This window comes from Podarcis filfolensis (genome assembly GCF_964270895.1).
Source record: "Podarcis filfolensis genome assembly, chromosome: 1".
NCBI lineage: Eukaryota > Metazoa > Chordata > Lepidosauria > Squamata > Lacertidae > Podarcis > Podarcis filfolensis.
The window spans coordinates 105537638-105555369 of NC_139604.1; the positions used below are offsets into that span (position 1 = coordinate 105537638).

The following is a 17732-nucleotide window of genomic DNA, read 5'->3' on the forward strand; positions in this document are numbered from 1 at the left end:
GTTTAGATATGAAAGTGAACTCTGCATCTGTTGGGAAGATTTTGGAGTATGCCTACATTAGATGTTTTAAATGTTATGCTGTCCCCTTAAGGGATTTTGGTAGCCAAAAACTGGGATCTTTGAAGGCAGCAGTCACAGTAGTCTGTCATAGTTATCTTTTATGTAGCAGGGAAAGACTGCTTGTTCCCCACCCCTTCAAGGCAAAATTGCTTCATACAGCTCAAAACACAAATACAGTATTATTATTTAGTCAATTCCCCCAACCAAAAACAGTTCTTTATTTTTTTAAAAAAATGGGAGAGACAAAGGAAGATGTCTGAGGGTGCTATGGTACCCACAAGTGTCATGTTCCTAAACAAAAAGCAGTGTAGGCGCGTCCTTCTCAGCTCCTCTCCCCACAGTTTGAGTGCTCTTCAGATTGGCTTGAGATGCTGCAGTTGGCAATATGTTCATGGGGTGCCAATGCAGATTTTTCTACTCTTGAAACATTTGATTGAAGCATAGCTGCAGTGGTATATAGGTACCTAAAAAGCTTGATTTAAACCAAAGCAATAGTTAGCTCTGTGACTCGTATTGTGTTGGCTGATGTTTGGTGTACTTTCTGCCGTGCCTCTCAAGTTTTAATGGGACAGAACTAGAAAAGACTTTATTAGTCAAAAGCATCTCATAGGAGGATGAGAGCAAACTCTGTAGTTTGTAGAGGTACCTGGAGGTCTGCAGAATCCCAAGGAAATTAAATAATCTAGGTTCTCATGTATGTCCTCCTATCAATTTGGGTACCCTTTCTAGCCTTCAACAGGTGAATAGCACTGGTAGCAACAGGGGAAGTAGTCTTACAATCAGCTCTGTACGAAGGCCTGTGAATCAGGCCCACTTTCTTTACCAAAAGTAATCACCATCCATAGCAGACATACTAATCTCAAGCAAAACAAAAAAAATTTTTCCTTCCAGTAGCACCTTAAAGACCAACTAAGTTAGTTCTTGGTATGAGCTTTCGTGTGCATGCACACTTCTTCAGATACACTGAAACAGATGTTGCCAGATCCTTCTATATAGTGAGAAGGTGGGGAGGGGTATTACTCAGAAGGGTGGTGGGAATGGGTGATTGGCAGATAGCTGTGATGAGCCTGTTGACGACTCTTAACGACTGCAATAGGTCTTACAGGAAAAAGCAAGGGCTGAGAAGGTGAAAAATGGCTTTGTCATGTATAATGAGATAAGAATCCAATGTCTTTGTTCAGACCAGGTCTCTCCATGGTTTTAAGTTTGGTAATGAGTTGCAATTCAGCAACTTCTCTTTCCAGTCTATTTCTGAAATTCCTTTGTATTTCATTTTTCACCTTCTCACCCCTTGCTTTTTCCTGTAAGACCTATTGCAGTCGTTAAGAGTCGTCAACAGGCTCATCACAGCTATCTGCCAATCACCCATTCCCACCACCCTTCTGAGTAATACCCCTCCCCACCTTCTCACTATATAGAAGGATCTGGCAACATCTGTTTCAGTGTATCTGAAGAAGTGTGCATGCACACGAAAGCTCATACCAAGAACTAACTTAGTTGGTCTTTAAGGTGCTACTGGAAGGAAAAAAATTTTTTTGTTTTGACTATGGCAGACCAACACGGCTACCTATCTGTAACTAATCTCAAGCAGTTGTCTTGCGAGAAGTATATACAATGTCAAGTGCTGCTATAAAGCATCAGGATTGAAAAACCTATTTATTATTATTAAGATCATTAGTTCTGGTCTGTTTGTTCTATGTGAGCTATACACTTTATCACTGTACAGCTATGATGTGAGTAAGAGGCCTGAAATGTTTTCAGATGAGAAGTCAGCTGCTGAATTTGTCCTGTGTCCATCCTATACAGTGGTAGTTCGGGTTGCAGACGCTTCAAGTTACAGACTCCCCTAACCCAGAAATAGTACCTCAGGTTAAGAACTTTGCTTCAGGATGAGAACAGAAATTGTGACGGCAGCGGGAGGCCCCATTAGCTAAAGTGGTACCTCAGGTTAAGAACAGTTTCAGGTTAAGAACGGACTTCCAGAATGAATTAAGTTCTTAACCCGAGGTACCACTGTATATGCTCATTGGGGATTGATTTGCAATTTCTACTTGGGCTAAAGATGCAAACAGTTTCTCAATTTAAGTTTAGAAATGTGTGTTGGAGGAGTTGGGCTACTGTTGAGAACAGCTACTGCAGCTGCCCAGAAATCTATTTATACATACCATACAAAGAAAAATGGTATTGTACTATGTTGCAGTGTTTAGCCATTGGAACCTAGAATATGTAGACTAGGACCTAAACAGCTCAGTGTGTATGACTCACATAGGAAGTACAGTGGCTGCTTCCAGGAAAGCTTAGCTGTTCCTGAAAGAAAAACGGGCTACATATTATTGCCATCAAGTATTTTAGAATAAGGCTGAAGGGTGTTAACTCCACTGTTCCAAAGCAATTCTCATGATGTGTGAGAGACTTCCTGGTACCTCTTAAAAAAGGGTAGACAGGTCCACATTTTTTTAGTTGACATACACAGCCTACAACAACAGTATTTCCCATCCTTACACTTACAACCACACACAGTGCACCCATCACCTTTGAACCAGTTCTGAAGATAGTGTCGTGTGGATATTTTGTGCCAGAAACCAGTCGTATTTTACACACCTTGGCTTACATGTTTTTCCAGCATACCTTGCATAGGAAGGTACCTCATCTACCTGTAGTGGTGAGCTGCCTCAGCCGGTGGAAGCCAAGGTACACCTTTGCATGGGCATCACAATAGAACCAGCTAGCGGTGTTGCTAAAGATCGCACGCAAGTGCTTGGTTGTGCTGAGAGTCTTTTATTTTAAAACGTTCATTGGCAAGAACATGGAAGATCCACAGAGAGCAATCACAAGAAGAGCCTTTTGCTCACTTCCCCTCTGCATAAGAGCTCGTCTCCATTCTGCAGAAGAAGCCAAGTGCAACATGCAAGCTGTGAACTATACAGAGTGTAATCCAAGACTTCCGCCTAGGGTACTTAAGCAGAAAAGCACTAGTAAGCTGGGGACGGGGTCAAGCAGGTATAGGAAGAAGAGGCTTCGAGGTTAAATTAGGGAGGAGACACAGCTGATACGTGATAGAGTAGATACTGCTGTGGCACGAGGAACGTTGCTGGAAAGCTCAACTGAATTGACGGTTGGGGAACAAGCAAGTAGAACGTATGGGGGGATGCTGCCTTTGGTCATGTCTGATTTGGGGAAACTGATCATGTAGAGCAGGCATGTCCAGCTCCCGAGAGACTGTGATCTACTCCCACTATAGAAAACTGCAGTGATCTACCCATTGGATTGACCAAAGTTGTTGAGCTTTTTGGGGGGAGCCTTCACCAATCGACCAGGGACGCCCAGAGATCGACCAGTAGATCATGGATCGACCAGTTGGACATGCCTGATGTAGGGTACGCTATGTTGAGAGCGTCAATAAAGGGCTTGATGTTTTGGTTCTGCAAACAAACCATACCTAGACAGTTCTGTTGGTAGAGCATGAGGCTCTTAATCTTAGGGTTATGGGTTCCAGCCCCATGTTGGGCAAAAGTTCCCTGCTTTGCAGGGGGTTGGAACCCTTGTGCCTTCCACCTCTACAATTCTGTGATGCCAACATGATGCCTTCCAACTGCTCAGAATTGCCATCTGGCATCATCCCTGACTTCTGGTCATGCTGACTGACGATGGTGGGAGCTGGAGTCCAGCAACATGTGGAAGGGCGGATGTTGGCTACGTCAGCCTTACAAAATGCTCATAATCTTTGTTCATGCTTTGAAGGTTAACTCCAGCAGGCTAAATCTTCCAGAGCTGAATTTGATCCCTTTAGCTGCTATTGGCATATAGCTAGGAAGCAGAATAGGAGCAACTCAAAGCTGAAAAATCTACAGCCAAGCTCTGTGGATTTCCCCCCCTGAGCAACAGCGCTATTGGCACCACCCAGGTCCACAAGACCCGGGATATTTATTTATTTATTTATTCATTCAGGAGGCAAGTGCTTCTAGAAGGATTTGGGTTTTCCATCTGGCAGGGACACAATCCAGCAGTTAAAACAGCCGGGTGCTGCACTCTGGAAGCACAGCTCCACACCATCCCCCAAATCTCTTTGGTTCTTCTTATGCAACTAACTTGTTCCATTGGATGGTGCTGAAGAAAGGGTGTGCCTTGATCCTGTTCACTCCCTCTTCGCCAGAGCCTAAACGTTGCTTGGGATCATATTGCAGCAGCTGGGAAGAGAATGAGAGATGGTAGTTCAGACTCCAAATGCACACTATCACAGCCATCCTCCAATTCTAATGCTAACTGGCCAGCATTCTCACCTCGGAGACTAGGGATGAAGCAGACTGGCTGAGCTTTTCTGGAAGATGAACCTTGGTGTGAGGATGAATCCCTGAGGGGTGATTCTGGGCTAAAGACTAAGACATAAACAGAGCTATTAAAACCAGGCTATCCTACAGCAAAGGCTGCTAATGCTAAGGATAACTGTTCTGAAAATAACCCAGTTTGCCCATGCCAACTAAGTAAGCAGTAGGCTTCATGGTGCAGTCGATCCACGTCAACAAAATTTACACTTTGCAGCAAAGAAGGGAGAGATAACAAGGTTCAAATGCAGTTTGTCGTGCTCCTAGTCAACATCACTTTGTGTAGCACCACTATCGCCATTAGAACGCTTTCTGTTTTCCTAATATTGGCTTGCCAATCTAGATATGACAGGTTTAGTTACTCACAGTTCCACTCAGTAACTCGTAGAGCAGCGCCCCAAAGCTCCACCAGTCGCAAGCTTCGGTCAGCTTAGAAATTCCACCCACCTCTGCAGAGAAAAAAGCGTGAATTACAGCAACAGAAAGTCCATGCCAGAAGCCCTTGTCTCCTGTAACCACCTGGGCAAGATTCTTTAAAAGGACTGTAGTCACAAAGAGGGGTGTCTCAGGTCAGGCCAGCTTGCCTGTTTTATTGCATTTAAGAGCATTTATAAACCACTTAATATCCAAACATTTCCAAGTGGGGTATAATATAAAAGCAGTATTATGAAAACAAAAATACAAACCAAAACCAATATAACAGCATAAAATGACTTAAAAGCAAATAAAAGAAATAAATGGGGGGGGGGTGATATTTCTTTCCTCTTGCCCCCATCTGTCAAGGGAAGAGCAAATGTCTTCATTACCTGGAGCACAGTATAAGTCTTCCAGCGCCTCACTGCAACACTGTGGTTCCACCTCGGTCCACTGGCCAAAGTATGTGAGATGGATGTGACCTATGAACCCACAGAAATGGCAAGAGCAGTTATGCAAGGCCAAGAAAAACAGGAGGCATCAGAAGCCCCTAGTCACCTTTCTGAACACTGACAAATCCCCATTTGAGTTGCGAATCTCAAAAACTGCCCTCGGGTTTAAGTCTTGGGCACCTGTTTTATTAAATGACAATATGTGCTGTCTATTCACAGCTCCCCTGTAAGCTGAAGGAAATAAACAGGAAATCTAAACAAACATGGTTCCAGTGATGTTATTTAGCAGAACCAAAATGCTGATTATGGGACTGAACTGAGATATAGACCTGAGGACAGGGAAGCAGAAAAATGACATGCTCAGTTGGTAAAGCACAAGACTTAATCTCAGGGTCATGGGTTTGAGCCCATTGGACAAAGTTTCCTGCATTGCAGGGGTTGGACTACATGACCCTCGTGGTCCCTTCTAACTTGGATTCTAAGTTCATTCTCTCTTCATCTCTTCCCTCGCAAGTGTATGTGAGAGTGTGTTTTGGTCTCAACCACTTTTCTCTGAGGGAATTTGGCCCTGGGAGTGTGCTCTCCCTGCCCCTCACAATAGCTTGTTTTTCTGTAATCTCACAAAACATAAGGGAGAGGGAGCTGGAATGTTTTCCCAATGAAACCAAATGCTCCACAGCTACCAAATACAACAGACTAGAGTTTTCATTCAGCCCCTTCTTGGGAGAAAACGTACCAGTATCATCCAGCAGTAGGTTTCGTGGGTTGAGGTCCTGGCATAGGATCCCCTGCTGGTGGAGACCCTCCAAAGCCAAAACCAGTTCAGCTGCCCAAAGTTGGATCTGGTCCTCACTTACATCCCAGGCCCCAAGGCTGTCCCTGTGCGCAGCCTGGTTCGCTGCAGACCCATATTGCCTTGGTGCCAGCTGGTTTTTGTGCTGTTTACACTCAGTAGTCAACTCTTCCTGCAAAAGGCTCCCTTCTTTCATTTGTGTCACATTCTGTTGGTTCTCCTGACCACACGGGTTCTGCTGAAGAATTCCAGGATGCACCTGTCTTTGGCCAGCTGGAGAATGCGCAAGCTGTGCTATTCGGTGACATGGAGCTTCTGTTTTTGACACGCATCCTCTTCCTGTCTCTGAGACATGTTGGCTAGATCTCTCGCCTGCATGTGGTTTTGGCTCCTGCTGTGTGGTAGCTCTCTCAGATATGCTGCTGATGCTATCAGTTCTGATAAGTGAGTCACACGACCTGAAAGTCCTCTGGTTGACCAAGCAGCGATGCCCCCAGTGCGCTGGTTTCAAATTAGATTGTGTAGACAAAGTGTGTGTTGCACTTAAATGCTTCCCTCCAATAATGCCCCATGGTCCAACTGCAGCTCCAACATGCCACTTCTCGTTAGTTGATGTTCTCACATGCATATGGTCAAGGGACTTCTTCCGAGGCAACGAGTGGTCACCACTTCTGAACACATTTACAGCAGTAGGGATCTGGCTAGCACTGTTTTCAGGGTAGAAATTGCCGCTCTGCTGGGACACAGAATCGGCTTCTTGAGGGTTTCCTGTGACCCCTTCTTCACTGGTGTGATTCAAGACCAAGCTGAGCTTTGCATTCGATGTATTGGAGGTGCTGGAGGATTTATGATGGAAACAATTCTGTGAGCGAAGATGGGACCAGAGGGTCCCCCCTGTGGGAAAAAGGAAGAAGGGCTTCTCAGAAACATGCCAACTCCAGTTCCCCAACAGCTGTGCCTCCTCTTCCATTATCCCTTCTACTACAGTTGCCTGCTAGCCTGATACCAGGCCGCAGAGAATAAGAGGGTTGAGAGGACAGAGAGAAGGCAAAATGGTTCAGTTGATCTCTTACTGAACCAGCTCTATTAGGAGGATCAGGCAGCAAGCTTTCAAACCGCACAGAGAAGCTTTTCCTCCCCCCGTCAGGATTAACAAAAGCTTAAGTGTTCCCAATTTTATTCCTGCCTGAAGAAAAATGATGTGCAATTCAAAAGGCTGCTAACCTACTATATCTCTGCAGTCAGGCCAGCAGAGGTATTAGCTAAATTCAGAATGCACAGGATAACTATTCTTCAAATAACTCTCAGAGGAAGAAGCAATCAAAAGTTTCTGGCAAGATAATTTCTCAGACGCCACATGCCCAAAAGTTTCCCACCCACCTCAGGTTAAGAAGGATAGAGTGGATGACCTGCAACCATAAACATGTGTAACAAGCTGCTATAGGGTGACTACTCTACAAACCACAAAGACAGCTGGGATTTAATGGAGAATAGCAGAAAAGAAATCACACAAAAAATGCAAACTGGGTGGTTCCAATGTTACATTTCTGTAACTTGCAGAAATGCTGTGGGGGAAACCTAAAAATCCTGTTCCTCAGACTGGTGCCTGATAGCGTTGACCTATTAAAAGACTTGCATAATGGATCACTTTTCATCCAGATCTGCTCTAGCAACAATAAGTTTGGACTACAACAACGTAACATCTGACCTGATCTGCGGGAAGTGAAATACTGTATTTTTCTGTGTATAAGACTATATTTTTTCCTACATTTTTGAAGTTTAAAATAAGGGGTCATCTTATACATGGATAGTGCACAGTGCATTTTCTTAATTTTGGGGTAATTTTGGGCTTCTTATACATGGGGGAGTCTTATACATGGAAAAATACGGTATTTTGTGTTTTTTTTATATGAATATTTATTAGATTTTCCAATTTTATATAAACACAAAAAGAAAAAGAAAAAGAAAAATATTAAAAACAATTCAGTTTCAATAACAGTTTTTCAATCACATGTTTCTTTGACTTCCTCATACCTCCCCTTCTTGTTCTCTAGTTCAACTTGTTAATTCAGCAAATCCTAATCTCTTAACATTCCTTTTAGAATAACACCTTATTTTCCACTCAACTTTTTTAAATTTAATAACATAAACAATTATAATCCCCATTATCTTTATCATAACAGCTAGAGACCACCAAAGTTCAAACCAACATCTTTTCAAAGTTCATTAATTTTATAATATTTCTGTAGATAATCCTTGAATTTCTTCCAATCTTCTTCTGCTGACTTTTCTCCCTGGTCGCGGATTCTGCCGGTCATTTCTGCCAGTCCCATACAGTCAATCAACTTCATCTGCCATTCTTCCAGAGTGGGTAGATCTTGAGTCTTCCAGTGCTTTGCTATAAGTATTCTTGCTGCCGTTGTAGCGTACATAAAAAAGTTCTGTCCTTCTTTGGCACCAAATGGCCGACTATGCCCAAGAGAAAAGCCTCTGGTTTTTTCAGGAATGTATACTTAAATACCTTTTTCATTTCATTATAAATCATTTCCCAGAAGGCCTTAATCTTTGGGCACGTCCACCAAAGGTGAAAGAATGTACCTTCAACAACCTTACATTTCCAACATTTATTATCGGGCAAGTGATATATTTTTGCAAGCTTGACTGGGGTTATGTACCACCTGTATATCATTTTCATAATATTCTCTCTTAGGGCATTACATGCCGTAAATTTCATACCTGTGGTCCATAACTGTTCCCAGTCAGCAAACATGATGTTATGTCCAAGATCTTGTGCCCATTTAATCATGGCTGACTTAACCGTTTCATCCTGTGTATTCCATTTCAGCAGCAAGTTATACATTTTTGACATGATTTTAGTTTTAGGCTCTAGCACTTCTGTTTCTAATTTAGATTTTTCCACCTGAAAGCCAATTTTCCTGTCCAAATTGTATGCCTCCCTTATCTGAAAATAATGTAGCCAGTCTCGGACTTTGTTTTTTAATTTCTCAAAGCTCTGCAGTTTCAGTCTATCTCCTTCTTGCTCCAAAATTTCCCAATATTTTGGCCAACTGGCCTCCATATTGAGTTTTTTCTGAGCTTTCGCTTCCATTGGTGACAACCACCTTGGGGTTTTATTTTCAAGTAAATCCTTGTATCTAATCCAAACATTAAACAAAGATCTCCTAACAATATGATTTTTAAATGCTTTATGAGCTTTAACCTTGTCATACCACAAATATGCATGCCATCCAAAAACGTTGTTAAAACCTTCTAAATCCAAAATGTCCGTGTTTTCAAGAAGCAGCCAATCTTTCAACCAGCAGAATGCTGCTGACTCATAGTACAGTCTGAAGTCTGGCAGGGCGAAGCCACCCCTTTCTTTTGCATCAGTTAAAATCTTATATTTTATCCTAGGCTTCTTGCCCTGCCAGACAAATTTAGAAATATCTTTCTGCCACTTCTTAAAACATTCCATCTTGTCCACAATTTGTAATGTTTGAAACAAGAACAACATTTTAGGCAATACATTCATCTTTATAGCTGCTATTCGACCCATCAAGGAAAGCTTCAAATTTGACCATATTTCGAGATCTTTTTTCACTTCTAACCAGCATTTCTCATAATTATTTTTGAATAAGTTCCCATTTTTAGATGTCATGTTAATCCCCAGATATTTCACCTTCCTCACCACAAATAGACCTGTTTCATTCTGAAATTTCTCTTTTTCGAACAATGTCATATGAAAAATACGGTATTTTGTACAGGATGGCTGGTACTCCAGTTCCCTGCTATCATAAAACCAATCTGCTCTACGTGCAAGTGCACACAATTCCCAGTTCCCTGAAGGAGAAATTAGTTTACAGTTGAGTTATCCTCTACAATTAATTTTTCATCTTCCTGTACTGGATGCTACACTCAAGGTATCTCAGAGGGTTATTTGGTTCACAGACAGAAATAATTCCACCCTTTCCCCTTGCTTGCACACTGATAAATCTTAGTCCAACTTAGTCTTAGTACTTTGCATGATCTCCAATTTGCCCAAAGGTCTTATTTTGTATTAAAAAGCAAATGAAGCCATGTTGGCCTATTGATAAGAAAAACAACCCAAAACTCACAGTTGGGCAATACTTTTATTAGGATCAAGTAAATTTAGCAACAAACACAAAACTCAAGCCCTCAAAAGATTTTCCCAGGTGAGGCTAGGAAATAGGAGTGGGGAAATGGCAAATCCCTTAACACTCACCTTTCACGTGCTCCAGGTGGAGGAAGACAGAGTCTTCACTTACAGAGTAGCACAGCAATTCAACCATAAAGGGGATTCCATGTGGGATGATTGTCTGCCTTTCACGGGTCTCCACGTGCGATTTGGGGAGGCTCTGGAAGGGAACACAGAACCAAGAGATGTGGGTTGGCTGTCTGAATGCTGTTTGGCCAGAAGAGCCCAGCAGCCTCTTCCAGTGTGGGAAAGGCCCCCTTACCACCCACTGTATTATAGAACACAGTTGGAAACTAATCTGTAAAAGTCCAAAGCGTGCAGAATGTACAGGAGCCCTGCATGTTTTCCATTTAAATATTCTGGAGCAGTAAATGATTATCTGAGAAATATTTTTCTATAGACTCTGCCTTTCCAGCATTGGCCCTGTACCTGAATTAGAACATGAAGAATTTCATTGTGGCCCCAAAATACCTCTGGTTTTATTTGCAAGTGATTCCATACTGGAAAACTTTGAATTGAAAGGCAGGGCATGTTTAAAATACATTAAAAGTGCTTGTTTATTTCAGGTATTAATAAATTACTTAATGTTCAGAATTCCTAAGTGGGTTTAAAAAACCCCCCACACATATACAAGAATAGTGAGAATTAAAACTGATCCTGGAAATAGAAAACTGCCTGCTGAAATAGGAAAGTCATTGTCAAGCACCAAAGTTCAGCATGGGGCGCCCTTTTACTGCAGCCAAGCTTCTCCCCTTCTTTCTTAGCATTCCTTTGGTGCAAGTGCTTCTGCAGCTCAGGAAGAGCAAAGGGACTAGTAGAGGCCTGATGCTATAAAGAGGCATTGGCCAAGCAACTTCTCAACAGTAAACAGAAGGGGGTGGCAGATACATAGAGTCTGTGGAGAAAAGGCTCTACTATCTTGCCCTCTGTTTAGCCTGAGTGAGGCAAGCACATGTTCCAGCTGAGCTGAGTCCACAAGTTCAGAATAGGTTTGGCCTGGCAGGTAGAAGGAGAAATCCCAGTAATTTCCACCATCTTCACCTGCCCACATCAGGTGCTTACATCTCCTCAGCTCCCAAAAAGAGGTTACACTAGTTACCTGATTGGCTGAAAGAGTGCCAGATGTCACTCAGCCCAACATGGGGTGGAAGTCCTTAAAAAAGGGACTAGTAAAATAGTCCCTTTGTCCCTCACATTCCATCATGAGTTCCCTCACCTCCTCAGGTTTCATCGTCCATTTGGATAACCCTGTAACCGAGCACCTTTGCTTTGTTACTTGTGAGGAGTCCAGAAATCTGCTTGTAAGTAACTAGGTCAGCATAGATAGATTTGAGCTAAAGGGTTCCTATTATTTCCCAGTTTGCTTTGTCCTCCTGTCTTCATTTTTATTCCTAATAAAACTTGGCTGCTGGAGTCTGAAGTGTGTTAACACCAAACCCAAAGATTCTCAGCAGTTTGTGATTTTACGCACGAGTCTCTGATTCATAAATAGGCTGCCAATTCTTTCATTTAGATTTTAATTTAATTTAAAGCAGCACTTTAAAATAGCTTGTATGTGAACATGTATTTGAAGAATAAGCTTTGTTCTTCTAAAAGGAGAAGAGGGCTAGTGATGGATTTGTAAAAGGAATTCCTCAATAGAAAAGGACATGAGCAAAGCTTCACAAATTGGACAGTATAGAGAGATCGGGGCTAGCTATCACCTCACAGATACTAAAGAGAACAAGGTTGAGCCCAGGAGGGCTTTTTCAAGGCTAGGTTGGTTCTCAGTAACACCATGTCTAGGATTGCCAAAGGGAAGGGAAATAGAGGAAAGGAAGTGAGTGAGAGGAAGGCGGATGCACATACCTTCAGTATAAAGGTTCCCCCAGTAGCAGGGTCCTGCACTATCTGTACCTACAAGCAACAAAAGCACAAGTTAACCACAACAGTGCAATGGTCTGCCTGGTACCCATATGAACCTCAAGGTTTTAGGGTTGGGGAGAATCTTTCTTTATTCTCTCAGGCATTTTAAATCAGTGGTTTTTTTTAATTTCCTGCAGCTTTTTAGAGCTTCTGTTGTGTGTGTGTGTGTGTGTGTGGCGCTGCTGTTGTTTCATAGTACTGCTCCTTTTAGTTTTGCTTCTTGTTGTTTTACATGATGAAAACTTGTCTGATGAGGTGCAGTAAAAATATGATTAACAAACCAGCAGAATCCTGAAGCAGCTAAAGACTGGATTCCACAGGCTGGAGCCAACTCAGTTTGCTGCATAAAGTCATGAGGGTGCTCTAACACAAGGATAAGGAACTTTGGGCCCTCCAGATGCTGTTGGACCCCAGCTGCCCTCAGCCCCAACCAACATGGCCAGTGGTCATGCACTGCAGCAACATCGGGTGGGGGGGGAGATTAATCTTTAAGGTGCCCGAGCTTCTTCAGGCTTTTGCTACAATTGCCTGACATGGTTACTCTTCCAGAACACCATCTCAGGTGCAACTAGTTACCTTGTCAATTATTCCTACAACCTTACAGTGCCTCAGGTTCTCCACTGGTGCGCTGAGTGTCCTAATTGGCCGAAAGCGAAGGCTGCTGTAACCCTGTCAATCAATGAAAAATTGAGAAACGTCTTAGTTTGAGAAACTAGGTGGAGTAGAACAAAGGAGACAGTAACAGTACTTGGTGGTTTTTGTTTTTGTTTTTTAAACTGCTGGGAATCCAGCTGCATGTCCCCTATTCCCCCCCCCTCCAAAAAATATTCTCACCGTTTCAGTGGAGCTTCCATTTCCCAGAGTTCGTTGCAGATGGCAGTTGAAGATCTCTTCAGCCCGTTTCAAGTACTGGGTGATCTTCCTCTTCACAGCTTCACGGCGCTCCTTATTAGGATCCACTGCATGAGAGTCATGGGCATTACTCATTCTTAGCTCTCATTTTATGTAGTTCTGTTTAGATCCTAAGCTCTTCCTGACATCACAACATGCCTGGCCCAATAGCCAAAGCTGTGTGTTCTCCACACTTTTAAAAAGCTAGAATTCTGCACCCACAAGCAATCTAAATTCTGTGCCACAAAAAATGAATTCTGTGACATTTATAAATTCGCAATAAGAAATTACTCAAACTTAAGGGTTAAAAAAGAATGGGATTGCTTTAAAAATTATTTGTGTAAACATGGTTCCCAAGTCAGAACTTGGATGTGCCTGGAGTAAATTTCACAAACTAAAAGACAGTTAGAGGAGATATTCTATATAAATAGAAGGTTGAAAGTATATTAGAACACAGTACAAAAGAAAATGAAATAAAGAGAGATGATGAAGCTGTTAAGAGGTAGAGAGTCAATTATGTAGAAGATATGAACATGTATAGAAGAATAAATAGACTATGTATGTTTATGTAAGGATGACGTTTATCTGTAAATTTTAAATTGTTTTCTCTCTCTATATATATTCGCATAATTTGTATGATTTCACATCTTTTTTGCAATATTTTTTTCCTCATCTAGTCAGCTAGGTGGGCAAGAGCCTATAAAGAGCATTCGTAAGTTAGCCATGCACCTTTCATGCTTCTATGCTCCACCTACCCCAGGGTCCAATGGTGGACCTTACAGTCTCAAATTCCAGCAGCACCCTGTGTGGTGTCTAATTTTGCCCCACAACCACCACCTCTGGCCTTCCATTCTACATCATACTTGCGGCGCCCCATGCAGCATCCTTGAGGCTCCACACCCAGTATAGATGAACTGGTCGCACTCCCCTAAATCCGCTTCTGCCAGGATCCCTACATCTTTCACAACCACCCACTCCACTTCCCCACCGTACCCTGAACCCCGTTGAGCAGCACATCCACGCCATTCTTGTAATGGTTGAAAGCTTCTTCGTAGTCCTCGCTCACATCCCGTTCCAAAGCCAGGCGGATCTGCTTGGCCGCATCCACCAGGTAGTCACGCTTCCCAGTTCCGTGCGTGTCAACGCCCCCTGGCGCAACCCGGCTTCGGATTTGCTCAAGATATACTCGGGCCTGGGAGAAGGCTCGAGTGCAGGATTCGGAATCCATGCCCAAACCGTTGCTCAGGGGGTCACTCTGTTTAAAAACTGGCCATTCTCAATGAATCCTCACCAGCCTACGTCCTGTAATGCTTGAGACAAAGGCAGAATTAGAGGGAGAGAAAAAGGAAGGGTGAATTAGCAGGTTGGGGAGAAGATTGGGGGTGGGTGCAAAGGGCTACAAATTGGAGCTAGGAAGTGCCAGCACTCAAAAGAGTGGAAAGAGTTTGCAAGCGATACAGTCTCTGCAGGAGGGCTGTCACCTAATGAGAGTTGCCCAGGTATGAGAGTTTTAAGTATTTTGGCAAGGATTAAACACTTTCTTAATCCTTTTTAAACAGGCCTTTGGTTGACCTGATCAACATTCTATACGCTTTTAAAATGTGGCTCTTTTTTGGGGGGGGTATTATTGGGTTACAGTCATACCTTGGGATAAATGTGCTTCAAGTTACCGTACTTTTTGCCCCATAGGGCGCACCTAGTTTTTTGGGGGGGAATAAAGAAAAAAAAATATTTTCCCCCCAGGCGCGGGGCTGGGGCAGGGGAAGCCCGAGCTTCCCCCGACCCCAGCCCCCAGAACAGGCTGCTATCCGCAAGCCTAGGGAGCCCGGCGGGAACTCCCGCGGGCTCCCCAGGCTTGCGGATAGCTTCCTGCAGCCTGGAAAGCGAGAGGGGTTGGTGCACACTGACCCCTCTCGCTCTCCAGGCTTCAGCGAAAGCCTGCATTCGCCCCATAGGACGCACACACATTTCCCCTTCATTTTTGGAGGGGAAAAAGTGCGTCCTATAGGGCGAAAAATACGGTAAGTATTTTCCGGTTGCGCTCTGCGGCGACCCAGAAGTAACAGAGTGCGTTACTTCCAGGTTTCGCCACGTACAAATGCCCAGATGGTCAAAATGACGTCACATGCATGCGCGGAAGCGGCAAAACGCTTGCTTCAGGATGCAAACGGGGCTCCGGGACGAATCCCATTCGTATCCCGAGATACCACTGTATTGTTTTTATTTTGATTTAATATATTGTGATCTTTTTTGTGAACTGCCCTGAGACCTCAGGGTATAGGGCAGTATATAAATTCAGTAAATAATAATTGCAAATACAACCATGGTATTGAATAAAAGGCACATGCTCATGTCGCAGTAAGCGCCCTCTTAGAAGAGGCTTTCCCCTCCTCCTCTAACAGGAGAAAGCCTCTTCTGAAATTGTGCCAACCACCTGTTGTTTCCATAAGTAGACAGCACTAAAAACAATTTAAAAAAAAGAATCTAAGAGTTTAAATCGATTATTCAGACCACATCAACCAACCCAAGGCTGCAGCCCTGCTTTTGCCCAGGCCAGGCCTTGGGAAGCAATAGATAGGTGTGATTAAGGTTCACAATAGGTTTCTGCCTCCACCGTTTTTCTGCAAGCGAAACCCAAGAGGCTGTTTAAGCTCTTGTTCCTCTCGGAGGCAAGCAGACCTGAAACAAAACGGCGGGTGCTAACGGTATGCCACTGGCTGCATGGTTAGCCTCGGGACCTTTGGACGCTTAGGCCAGGCGGAACCACAGGCCCGGGAGGGAGTTGCACAGATTCGGACGCTGGACGAGCCACACGGCCAGGACTTGGCTCCCCATTCTCCCTCCGGCGCTAATAAAACTACCAGTGCTGGCACAGCCTCAACTTGGAGAGGGGCAGGAGAAGGGTCGGTGCAGGAATCCCAGAAGCCTTGAAGCAAGGTGCTGTGCTGCTAAGAGAGGGCCATTGTGTGCGGGCATCCGCTGCCGGCCTTAGAAAGGGGGGAAAGGCCTCGCTAGGGAGATGGCCGCACTTGCAACCCGCCCCCCCCGCTCCATGGTTGCAGCCAGGATTTTTATTAGGGGGGGCAGGACTTTTGTTGGGGGGGGCAGAACCGACGTGATTTGGACAGTTAAGTATTTCCATTGTTTTACTCGATCTGGAGGGGGGTTGCAGCTGCCCCCCCCCGTGACGCTTAAGGAAGCAGGTGGTGCAAAAGATAAGCTGGAGTGGGGGGGCGAACCTGGCCTAACCCCCCCTCGCCCCCCCCTTCTCGGCGAAGAACGCGCTGCAACAACCTGCCCGCATCTTTCCCCGGGGTGTGTGTGTGTGACGTGGGCAGGGCACAGGTGCCCGCGGGGAAGGGGCACCCCGTACCTAAAGAAGTCGTGGTGCCTGAGATGCTGGTCGGAGATGAGGGCGAGGCACGGAATCCCCGGCGGCGGCGGCGCCTCCTCCTCCTCCTCCCATCTCGGCTCGGGGATCCGGCTCGCCGGTGGAAGAGCCAGGTGTCGGAGGATGCAACTTGCGGGGGCTGTGTGGGTGGTCCGCGATTGCAGCGATTGGCTGCGGATGAGCTCACTAGCCGGCCTTTAGAATAAAGCACCAATCCCCGGGCAGCTGGCTCGAGAGCTGCCTCTTAAAGAGCCCGCGTCCCTGTCTGCAGAGCCAGGCTGCGGAGTCCAAGTCTGTCTCCGGGGGTGGGGTGGGGAAATGAAATTAAAACTGTTGGAAATGAAATTAGAAATATTCCTTGGGCTACCGTTTCCCCTAAAGAAGTACGTGATTGTATACATGTATTCACTTCCGATCTCATTTCACTTTGTCCTCCTGGTTTTCGATAGGGTTAGAGAACTATGTCAATAAATTCCGTCCCGTTTCCAGAGTCGGTGTTATGGTTTTAGTCCGTGGTAACTACCTCGATTCTCGTAAGCTTGCCATGCTATCCAAATGACTGCTGGGAAAGGACTAGTGTATTTGTGGGGTGGTGGTCGAAGCCATGTTTCTGCTAAACCTCTCCGTGTGGAATTGAGCTACTGGAAAGGCAATGCACCTAGTGAAAAACGTTTATTCTTTCAACATTATTTCACATGACCCATGCTTTTGTCTGTACCCTGAAGAGCGCAAGATGGTGCCTGCTGGGTCCTGGGCAATGGTCAATACCAGGGGTCAACAACCTTTTTCAGCGGTGGGCCAGTGCACCATCCCTCAGACCATGTGGTTTACTGACTATATTTTTTTGGGGGGGGGGGAGAAGAATGAATTCCTATGCCCCACAAATAACCCAGAGAGGCATTTTAAATAAAAGGACACATTCTACTCATGTAAAAACACACTGATTCCCTGTCCATCCGTGGGTCGGATTGAGAGGACTATTGGGCCAGATCTGGCCTTAGGTTGCCTACCCCTGGTCAATACATTCCAGCATTCTGTTCTAATGGCCAGCCAAATGTGTGTAGGAAACCCACCAGCACAGGAGCCTCTCCCCACGTTTTTATTAGGATTTTTGGGGTGGGGTATGTGTGTGATGTGGAGAAAGTGGACAGACAGGTGTGTTTCTCCTGCTTTCAAAGTACTAGAGCCCAAGAAAGCTGAAAAATGTAAGATTCAGGGCAGACAAAAGTACATCATACAACACATGGTTAAAATGTGGAATTCACTGCAAGATGTAGCGATAACCACC

The 17732-nt window shown here is 44.5% G+C and overlaps 1 protein-coding gene across 2 annotated transcripts; it reads right to left on the reverse strand.

Annotated features, from left to right (window-relative positions):
* Nucleotides 1-2822: 2822 nt before the first annotated feature.
* RPS6KL1 (ribosomal protein S6 kinase like 1) lies at nt 2823-16594 on the reverse strand. Of its 2 annotated transcripts, none has more exons than XM_083614483.1 (11): nt 16427-16594; nt 14047-14355; nt 12997-13121; nt 12739-12831; nt 12106-12153; nt 10285-10417; nt 5985-6935; nt 5189-5278; nt 4749-4831; nt 4341-4436; nt 2823-4247 (listed from the first exon to the last, which is right to left on the reverse strand). In XM_083614483.1, exons 2-11 carry the CDS (start codon nt 14279-14281, stop codon nt 4137-4139), a joined length of 1965 nt encoding a protein of 654 aa, XP_083470609.1. In that variant the 5' UTR covers nt 14282-14355; nt 16427-16594; the 3' UTR covers nt 2823-4136. The 2 variants fall into 2 exon arrangements, with proteins under 2 accessions (XP_083470609.1, XP_083470608.1); XM_083614482.1 differs by having other exon boundaries at nt 14047-14363.
* Between the last annotated feature and the right edge of the window lie 1138 nt (nt 16595-17732).